The sequence below is a fragment of the Amphibalanus amphitrite genome, unplaced genomic scaffold (genome assembly GCF_019059575.1).
Source record: "Amphibalanus amphitrite isolate SeventyFive unplaced genomic scaffold, NRLGWU_Aamphi_draft 000115F_arrow, whole genome shotgun sequence".
In the NCBI taxonomy this organism is placed as follows: Eukaryota; Metazoa; Arthropoda; class Thecostraca; order Balanomorpha; family Balanidae; genus Amphibalanus; species Amphibalanus amphitrite.
Genome location: NW_024881610.1, coordinates 1 through 9,599, shown reverse-complemented (window position 1 = coordinate 9,599; position 9,599 = coordinate 1). Strand labels below are relative to the sequence as shown.

General features: G+C 52.2%; 1 protein-coding gene and 1 long non-coding RNA gene across 2 annotated transcripts; both read right to left on the bottom strand.

Annotated features, from left to right (window-relative positions):
- Positions 1 to 1,185: 1,185 nt before the first annotated feature.
- LOC122381153 lies at positions 1,186 to 7,743 on the bottom strand. Its single transcript, XM_043365001.1, has 3 exons — positions 7,650 to 7,743; positions 3,727 to 5,724; positions 1,186 to 2,380 (listed from the first exon to the last, which is right to left on the bottom strand). The coding sequence occupies exons 1-3, from the start codon at positions 7,741 to 7,743 to the stop codon at positions 2,367 to 2,369; spliced, it is 2,106 nt and encodes a 701-aa protein (XP_043220936.1). The 3' UTR covers positions 1,186 to 2,366.
- Positions 7,744 to 8,874: 1,131 nt separating this feature from the next.
- On the bottom strand, positions 8,875 to 9,492 carry LOC122381196. The gene is made up of 2 exons (XR_006256486.1): positions 9,452 to 9,492; positions 8,875 to 8,924 (listed from the first exon to the last, which is right to left on the bottom strand). It is a non-coding gene; the product is annotated as an uncharacterized LOC122381196 (long non-coding RNA).
- Between the last annotated feature and the right edge of the window lie 107 nt (positions 9,493 to 9,599).

Here is a 9,599-nt window from a genome sequence, read left to right as displayed (position 1 = left end):
ATTGACACGGCGTGTTCCCAGCTCGTCTCTGAAGCCGCGGCGAGAGTTGGGGGATTACATGGCGGCTTCAACACTGGTGTAGTGTCGGTCGCCTCATCCGAGAATGTGACTTCTCTGGTTTACCGGGCCTTTATCGGCGCCGCCCGCCGATAGGCGATTAGCCACGTCGTCAGTCACGTGACAGGTCGGCCTTTATCGCCGGCTACCCTGCGATCGTCCCACGAACTTGAGCGGCGTCATGTCAGGCGCTCCTGTCATCTCGTACCTTCAAACGCCGTGCAGAATGCCGCCCCGCCAGCCTATTAAAGCCAACAATGTTGAAATTAAGCCCGCTTATCCTGGCGGCGCGGTGACGGCCGATGACATGTCGGAGCTGTGGGCGGGGCAGGGCGAGCGTCGGCGGAGGGGCGCCGTCGCTATCGGTGACCTCCAGATAGTGAGACGCACTTTGACTGACCGCGACAGGAGGCCAGATCCTGAGGCTCGCCGCCGCGCCGCCCCCTCGAGACGGAACTGAACTCTGCACTGTGCTTATGTTATAAAGTGGTACACGCTGCCACTGCTGCTGAGAAAGAGAGGGGGAGGGGAGCGGACGGGAGAAATATTCACTATTCAGTCTGAGATTGTGGGTGTTTTGTAACTTTTTAGCCCTAAATCCGTCATTAATTGGCGAGCATGTGTCGCCGAGCGCTGCGACACCTGTCCGTCACCTGGTGAGTGGGTGTCGCTTTCTCTCGATACGCCGAACGGCTGCCGGCCTCCTGCTCACGGCGCGCTGAGGCGGGGATAGCCCGAGCACTACCTGACTACCAGTGAGTGCCTCTCCCCTCCCCGTCGGTAAGGGTGCTGCTCGCGGGATGGCAGCCACATCCGGCTGAGGAGCCAGCTCCGATATCCGCCAACCGCCCGAGCTCGCCGCTCGGCCCGAGCAAAGGCGCATGTTTGATGTTGCTTTGATTCACTGCTTTGACAGACGTTTTTTCTGCTCTTGACTTAATTATAGCAACCTCGGTGACCTGAGTGTAGAGCTGAGCTCACGAAATTTCACTTTCTCTGAGCTCGCTGTCCGAACCTTTGATACTGGTTTAAACACACCGCGCTCGCTCCCGACTTTCTTAGTCCGGCTTAGGAGTTAGGACAAAAGATGTGTAGCCGCCGACCAGACTCAGTTCGAAACTCGGATGTCGTCACGGATCGGTGTATTGGACCGTGTGGCCCTCCGCACGCAATCGTTGCTGTAAAACAACGGCCCTAAGTTAAGCATTGCACAAATAAACATAAACGAGCGCAAACAAACGTGACGGAAATAAAAGGGACAGGCGAGGGGAACATAACACACGCATAAATAAATAACTTGATAAAGGCAACCAGGTACATTGCTACGCGTCCATTCATGCACTTGAATATGCATATACGAAACAGTATAATTATATCGAAAGCACTTGATTACATGATTGTGCTACCGCGACATTTAGTTACGTACCGACAAATGTGCTCCCTGAGTCGCTTATCGGCTAACGAAACCAGAGGCACACGTCTCCAGAGGCACATTAGACGACCAGCCTCACGGTCTTGGTAAATGGCTATAAATCCGAGACGAGTGTCAGCCTTCACCTTATTTATCCACATATAAATGACCGGTAATAAATATCTGCAGGCAATTCACATAACATTCAATACTGGTTTCATACACAGTAAATATTCGCCCTAATTACGGTTACATATTCCATAAATATTACGAGTTAACAGTCATTTTTCCTGTGCGACTCACCGGCTCTGGCGCAGACACCACCACATACCACCAGCCTCAACGGGGCTCAACTGACCCGCGCCGCGCCCCCGACCAGCGCCGGGGCGCCGGGCACCGCCCATATTCAGAAATGTTCATCCGCGTCAGCTATCATATTCGCAACTTAAATGTCCAGGAGATCCCTACTCGCATCAAACAATACATTTTACAATCCTGAGCACATTATTGGGCATAACATACACATTAACGAGTCAAATATCACAGTTTCCAGTTACTACTTTTCTGACCCTGCGGTCGCGACGGCGCAGCTACATTCCTGGGCCCTGCCCCAGGCTACGGTCGGCCGGTGACCTCGACAGGTCAGAGGGACCGAGCGAGCAATGTGCCAAGGCTGCGAAACCAAGGAAGAAAATAGGAAATCAGCAGAATGGTAAACGTGGACTACATAAGGAACATAAAATGACAAAATGGAAATGGCGCGCTTACACCCCCACCCTTGAACCTTCCAGGTTCAACAGACCAAACGTGCTAAGCGCAATTGGAGCCTTCATCGCCAACCGCTTGCAGTCAATCCCCAGTTCAGTCTTCTGGAAATACAGCTATCAATCAACACAAACTAGTCTTCTGGAATTGATATCAAAATCACGTCACCACGTGCGATAGTCTGCCATGCTCGTGGTCTCACACGCTCTCAGTGTCGGTGGTCTCGCTCTCCAGCACCAGCACCAGCTTGGAGATCGGTCTCTTCAGGGTAGATGTAGTGGTACGGACTATCACAGAGCGCACAAAACCCTTTCTATCTGGGAAAACCTCGGTGACTCGTCCCAAAGGCCAGTGACAGCGTGGAGAGTTCATATCAGCAACCAGTACCACATCATCAACTTGCAAATTCCTCTGAACCTTGTTCCACTTCTGACGAATTTGAAGCAGCGGCAGATATTCTTTTACCCAGCGCTTCCAAAAAACATCAGCCAAGAACTGGACTTGTTTCCACCGTTTTCCCGCAAAGCAATCTCGTTCACAGAACACGCCGTCTGGAATCGGTCCTCCCCGCAACAACAGCAAATCGTTTGGCGTGAGCGGCTGAAGATCGGACGGATCGCTGGAGACAGTCGTCAGCGGCTTGCTGTTGAGGACTGCCTCGACCTCGCAGAGCAGGGTACGAAGAGACTCATCAGTCAGGGACTGCTCCCTCAAAACAGCGTTCAGCACTTTTCTGACACTCCGGATCTGCCTCTCCCAAACACCACCCTGTGCCGATGCACCGGGAGGAGTAAACTGCCACTCGACTCCTCGTTTCAGCAAGAAGTTGTGCACCTGGCTCTCACGCAGCTTGGCAAACTCCTCACGAAGCTCACGTTCGGCGCCGACGAAATTGGTGCCATTGTCTGACCGAATGAACGTCACCTGTCCCCTTCTAGCCTGAAATCTACGTAACGCGTTCAGAAACGAGCTAGTGTCCAGACTTTCACAAACTTCGGTGTGAATGGCATGCGTCGCCAGGCAAGTGAAGAGTACACAAAACCGCTTGTGCCGCTGACGTCCAACCTTCACGTGGAACGGGCCAAAGTAGTCGATGCCCACTCGACTGAAGGCACCGCCTTGAGGAGTCGTCCTGTCTTCAGGTAAGTCAGACATTTGTTGAGTCACCATCGGGCCCTGAACTCGTCGGCATCTGACACATTTTGACAGGACTCTGCGAACGGCTGCATTGCCGTTAACCACCCAATACCTTTCGCGCAGTGCAGCGAGAACATGTTCACGTCCTGAGTGACCTTTCTTCTCATGCATGTCTCTGATGATGATGTCCGTGACATGACCATTCTTCGGCAGGATCATCTGGTGTTTGGCTGCGTCCGAGATAGCTGCGTTGCTGAGACGTCCGCCAACCCTGAGAACGCCATCAATCATGCAGGGGTTCAGACGATAAATCGAGCTGGATTTCTTGACAAAACGGGAGCTGAGTTCTTCTGGAAAGGCCTTCTTCTGAGTGTACTGCACAATCGCCACTTCTGCATCATCAAGTTCTTGAACGGTCAAGCGAGAGCTGACCCGCGAGAGCTGACCCGCTACCTCGGCATCACAGTCACCTCTGTTCATCAACCGCTTCCGCAGCATGCACTTCAGCCGAAGCCACCACGCCACGTGCCTCTTGAGCTTGTGCCAGTCAGATACGCTGTTCAACAACTTCGAAGTACTGTCACACTCAGCTGCTACCGAGAGAGTCCCCAAGCCTCTCTTTACCTCAAGATCTTCAACATCTTCATGGCGTTGGATCACATGCTTCTGGTCAGGCCATTCAGCTGCTTCTGCGCCGAGGAACGCTGGGCCAGTAGCCCATACCGATTGAAGAAACTCGCGTGCCGACTGTCCACGGGAGAGAGCATCCGCCGGGTTCAGTGCAGACGGCACGTACTTCCACTGACCGGGCTCAGAACCATCATGGATGACGGAAAGCCTGTTGGACACAAATGTCTGGAAACGAGAAGTGGTATTGTGGATGTAGCGAAGCGTGGACACACTGTCCGTCCAAAAATGCACTTCGTCAACTTTCAGGTCAAGTTCGGTAAGTATCTGTGTGCTCAACTGCACAGCTAGCGTCGCAGCGGCCAGCTCTAGTCGAGGGATTGAAGAAGTCTTCAGCGGCGCTACTCTGGCCTTGCTCATCAGAAGCGAAGTGCGAACTGTCCCTGTGCTGTCAGTCACCCTGGTGTAGCCTACTGCACCGTAGCCAGCTTCGCTTGCATCAGCAAACATGTGAAGTTGGCAATTCACCACCGCGTCTGGTGCAGTCACACTTCTTGGCACGCTGAACTCCCGCAGAAGGCTCAGTTCTTTGCACCACTGATCCCATCTTCTCAGGTGAGCATCTGGAACCGGGTCGTCCCATCCCAACTTCAGCCTGCAGAGATCTTGCAACAGGATTTTGGCTGACATGACGAAAGGAGCTCCGAACCCTAGCGGATCATAAACGGCACTTGCTGTAGAAAGAATGCCTCTCCTGGTTGTCGGACCCCTCCTGACATCAACACGGAAGCTAAGAGTATCTTCAGATACGTCCCACTGAACACCCAAAGCTCTTAGCGTCTGCGCAGAAAGATCGTGGCCGGTCAGATCAAACTTCTTGTGTGTCACGCGCTCAGATTCCGGGAAACAGAACATGACGTCAGGGCAGTTACTGACGAAGCTGGTCAGTCGGAATCCTCCCAACGCACAGCAGTCTCTGACTCCTCTTGCAATCCTCAACACCTCATCAGCCGTAGATCCTGTCTTCATGAAATCATCAACATAGAACGAGCGTTGAATACTGTCTATGACGTCAGCATCAAACTTATCTCCGAAGTCCTGCGCTGTCCTCCGTAGCGCGAAGTTTGCACAAGACGGAGAACTGATCGCACCGAAGAGGTGCACATTCATCTGATACACTTCCAGTTCCCGTTCTGTGTCACCATTCGGCCACCATAAAAATCTGAGCAAACTTCTGTCATCCTCCGGAACCCTCACCTGATAGAACATTTTTTCAATATCAGCCATGACTGCTACCGGTCCCTCTCGGAACCTCAGCAACACGCCCAAGAGAGAACTCGTCAGATTTGGTCCTTGCAGCAGCCGACTGTTGAGCGACATGCCCTGGTAAGTTGCAGAGCAATCGTAGACGACACGAATCTTTTCAGGTTTCATCGGATGATATACACCATGATGCGGTATATACCAGGTACGTCCCTCTGACATGTCGATCTGCTCGTTCTTGACACGTTCTGCGTAGTTTTTCTCGATTAACTCGTTGACAAATGTTTTGTAGTCTTGGAGATACTTCTGGCTCTTGAGCATTTTCCTTTTCAGCTGCTCTGCTCGTCTCTCTGCTTGCTGTTTGTTGTCCGGCAGGATGATCTCGCTTTTCAGTGGCAGGGGTATCTGGTAACGACCATCCAGGTGACGGACTCCGCCCTCCACGATCTTCATCCACGCTCGATCTTCAATGGAGAAGCCAACGTCTGTGGAACTAAGATCATGCTCGAAGTCCTGGTTGTAGAGCGCGACAAATTTGCTGTGAAGGTCAAATTCATCATCTGTTGGGCTTAGTACCTCGATACGATTTACTCTCGCGCTTCCATCGGAAACCCGGCTGCGGGATCTTGGTCCATACACCACCCATCCAAGAGACGTACGAATGGCAAATGGGCATCCCTCTCCACCAGCGCGAACTTCGAGAGGTATCAGGGCCTGAGGACAATTGGCTCCGATCAAAAGTTCAATATCCGCATGTACTTCCGGGGGAACAACCTCTTGCAGTTGTGGCCAGCGCTCCAGATCCGTAGCTGTTGCGATATCCTGGCGATCGACTGGAATTCTCTGCAACGTGTACGACGGCGGTAAATCCATTACTTTCTTCCCCGCCATGTCAGATATCTGCAGGCCTTTCACCAATGTGCTGGAAATCCGCTGGTTCTCAGCTGTTGCAGTCGTCATTGTGAGCTCCGTAGCTTCTCCTTCCATGCCCAGCGCCTTCAGAAGATTCGGCGTGCAAAACGTTGCGCTTGAGCCCAAATCCAAGAACGCATGCGTGACGACTGAACGAGAGCAGTCAGCGTTCCACATCTTCACCGGCAGAATAGCCATCATCGCCGACGACCTGCAGCTTGCCGTACCAGCAGAGACTTCAGTCGGCGATGCATCCAATCGTCCATTCTTCACAGAAGTGTTTTGCTCACCATTTCCATCAGAAGGGTTCTGACCAGTTCCTTCAGCACTTTCGTTCTTGTGCATCGCTGTTGGATGCAGCCGCTTACAAGTTCCACAGACGAGCTTCCTGAAGCAGTTACTGAATCTGTGGCCCTTTCGAAGGCATCCGAAGCACAGTCTGTTCTCACGAACGAACTCTCGCCGTTTTTCCCATTGCAGCTTGACCAACTCAGCACACAGATCAGTGAAGTGACTACCATGACAGTACAGACAACTCTTCGAGGACTGTACCGCTCCTGCAACTGCTGTAGCTGAGACTGTGTGTGTCTGTCTTCTGACTCGTTCTTCTCGGTGCCTGCCAAACGTAGGATTGGTCTGGATTTGCACCTCGCTGTCGACGAAGGTGACGTCTTGAAACTTCACCCTCCTCTTCTCAGACTCTTGGATCTTGTGAGCTCGTCGCCGCCAGGAGTCCTGCAGATGGCTGGGGAGCTTCTCTACAACTTTCGCATCGTCCGGGGATGGTCAGTCTCCCTGGCTCCAAGAGGAATGCTCTGCATTACATTCAAACACGAGGTGAGCGCCAGTGAGAAACGATCAAGTCCTTCAACATCTCCTGGCTTCAGCTGAGGCCAGTCCATCAACATGTCAACGAATGCCGACGAGACTGTTTCTGGGTCGCCATATCTTCGTTCCAGCAGTCGCCGAGCCTCCAGATATCCAACATCTTCGGTCATGTGAAGACATCCTCTGATGATGTCCCGTGGTTTTCCAGCGCAGTATTGCTCCAAGTAGAACAGCCGCTCCGAATCACTGTCGGTCTTGCTCCCGATCCTGCTATCGAAGGCACGGATGAAGGATCTGTATTGTGTTACATCACCCTTGAAAACTGGCAACTCTGGTCTCGGGAGACGACTTTGCTGGATCTGGGACAGGATGACCTGTGTAGCATCGGGCTGTGAAGCGTTAAGGTCAGGTTGAGGTGGATTCTTCCTGACGTTCATCTGATCAGCACGCGCCTCTGAAGCCCCAGCGTCTGACTGAACAGTGACCAGTGGTTGCTCGCTGCCGACAACGTCTTCTGCATGTCCAGTCCTCTCGTTCGGCTCAGCTGGACAGACAGCTCGCAACGAAGCCACGCCTGGTCTTGTTTGAGAACCTTGCTCTTCGGCTTCCATCAGTGCACGTTCTCTGGCTTCCACCTCTGCCAGCTCACTCTCCAACTGCAGATTCTCCATGCGCATCTTCATCCAGTTCTTCATTCTCATCTTCTGCTTGCGCATCTTCATCTCCAGTTCTTCCTTCTCCATCTTCTGCTTCCTTTTCAGAAAGGCAGCTCGAGCCATCAGTCCCGCCTTCGTCGCCGACTCCGCTGCTCGCAACGAAGAGATGGAGACTTGCGAGGCAGAACTACGCAAGGACATCTGTGATGTGGCTCTGACGAGGGGTCCAGGAGCCGGGACCGTGTTGTCCAAATCAGGAACAGCCACCTCAGCGGCTGCGGCATCAGCTCTCGGTTCGGCGGAAACGTCCCGTCGAGCTGCAACGAATGATGCAACGTCGATTCCTTCTTGAACCAAAACCTCATTTAATCGCAGCATCAGCGCCGGCTTCGAACCCTTAGTGTCTGCACCTCTTCCCTTCAACTCCGCCTTCAACTCCGACACTTTCAGCTCTTCTAGAGGATTCATGATTGATGACAACTAATCAAAGCGGCTCCCAACTATCATCTAGCTGATTAACAGAAGTGTGACCAATTGAAGTACAAGACTTAGTTAGCAGTTGATCAACCAATCACGCAAGGCGACCGAGCCAGCTACGACAATCAGCGAGCTGCCCGGAGGACAAACCGCCTATCGACGACGCGTGAAACCGAGGTGAGTCTCCAGACAGGTGAGGTAAATCAATAGGAAAATTATCCAGGATCACGTGAAAACTTAGAGTTTGCTTAATATAACACCGAGTGCAGTTCATTCACGATCAATAACCTTCGGCAACACGTTAACAGCCGACGGAACACCCAACAAAACGCGAACTCCGTTAAGTATGACGCCACAATCGCTATATGACGTCAAAAGCTCAGTATGACGTCACCCCCGTCATGACGTCACAATAGTACGGCATTACGTCACCCCTCACTATGACGTCAACCATCCAGTATGACGTCACCAACCACCCAGCATGACGTCACCAAGTCTATGACGCAACTGTCCGACGTTATGACGTCACTTAGATCACGCGGCAAATGGCCTGGAGCGGAGTCACCACAGGCGTGATAGCGCGAAGGCGCTCACCATACCAGTACGGACGAGTGTGGTGCTCCTGCTCCTGTAGCGTGCCGTCCTCCACGACGAGGTGACGTCACTCCGTCGTCTCGCGAAGCGTTGTCGCAGTTGTCGCAACTGTAGCCGCCGACCAGACTCAGTTCGAAACTCGGATGTCGTCACGGATCGGTGTATTGGACCGTGTGGCCCTCCGCACGCAATCGTTGCTGTAAAACAACGGCCCTAAGTTAAGCATTGCACAAATAAACATAAACGAGCGCAAACAAACGTGACGGAAATAAAAGGGACAGGCGCGGGGGAACATAACACACGCATAAATAAATAACTTGATAAAGGCAACCAGGTACATTGCTACGCGTCCATTCATGCACTTGAATATGCATATACGAAACAGTATAATTATATCGAAAGCACTTGATTACATGATTGTGCTACCGCGACATTTAGTTACGTACCGACAAATGTGCTCCTGAGTCGCTTATCGGCTAACGAAACCAGAGGCACACGTCTCCAGAGGCACATTAGACGACCAGCCTCACGGTCTTGGTAAATGGCTATAAATCCGAGACGAGTGTCAGCCTTCACCTTATTTATCCACATATAAATGACCGGTAATAAATATCTGCAGGCAATTCATATAAATTCAATATTGGTTTCATACACAGTAAATATTCGCCTAATTACGGTTACATATCCAAAATAATACGAGTTAACAGTCTTTTTCCTGTGCGACCGGCTCTGGCGCAGACACCACCACATACCACCAGCCTCAACGGGGCTCAACTGACCCGCGCGCGCCACGACCAGCGCCGGGGCGACGGGCACCGACATATTCAGAACTGTTCATCCGCGTCAGCTATTATTCGCACTTAAATGTCAGG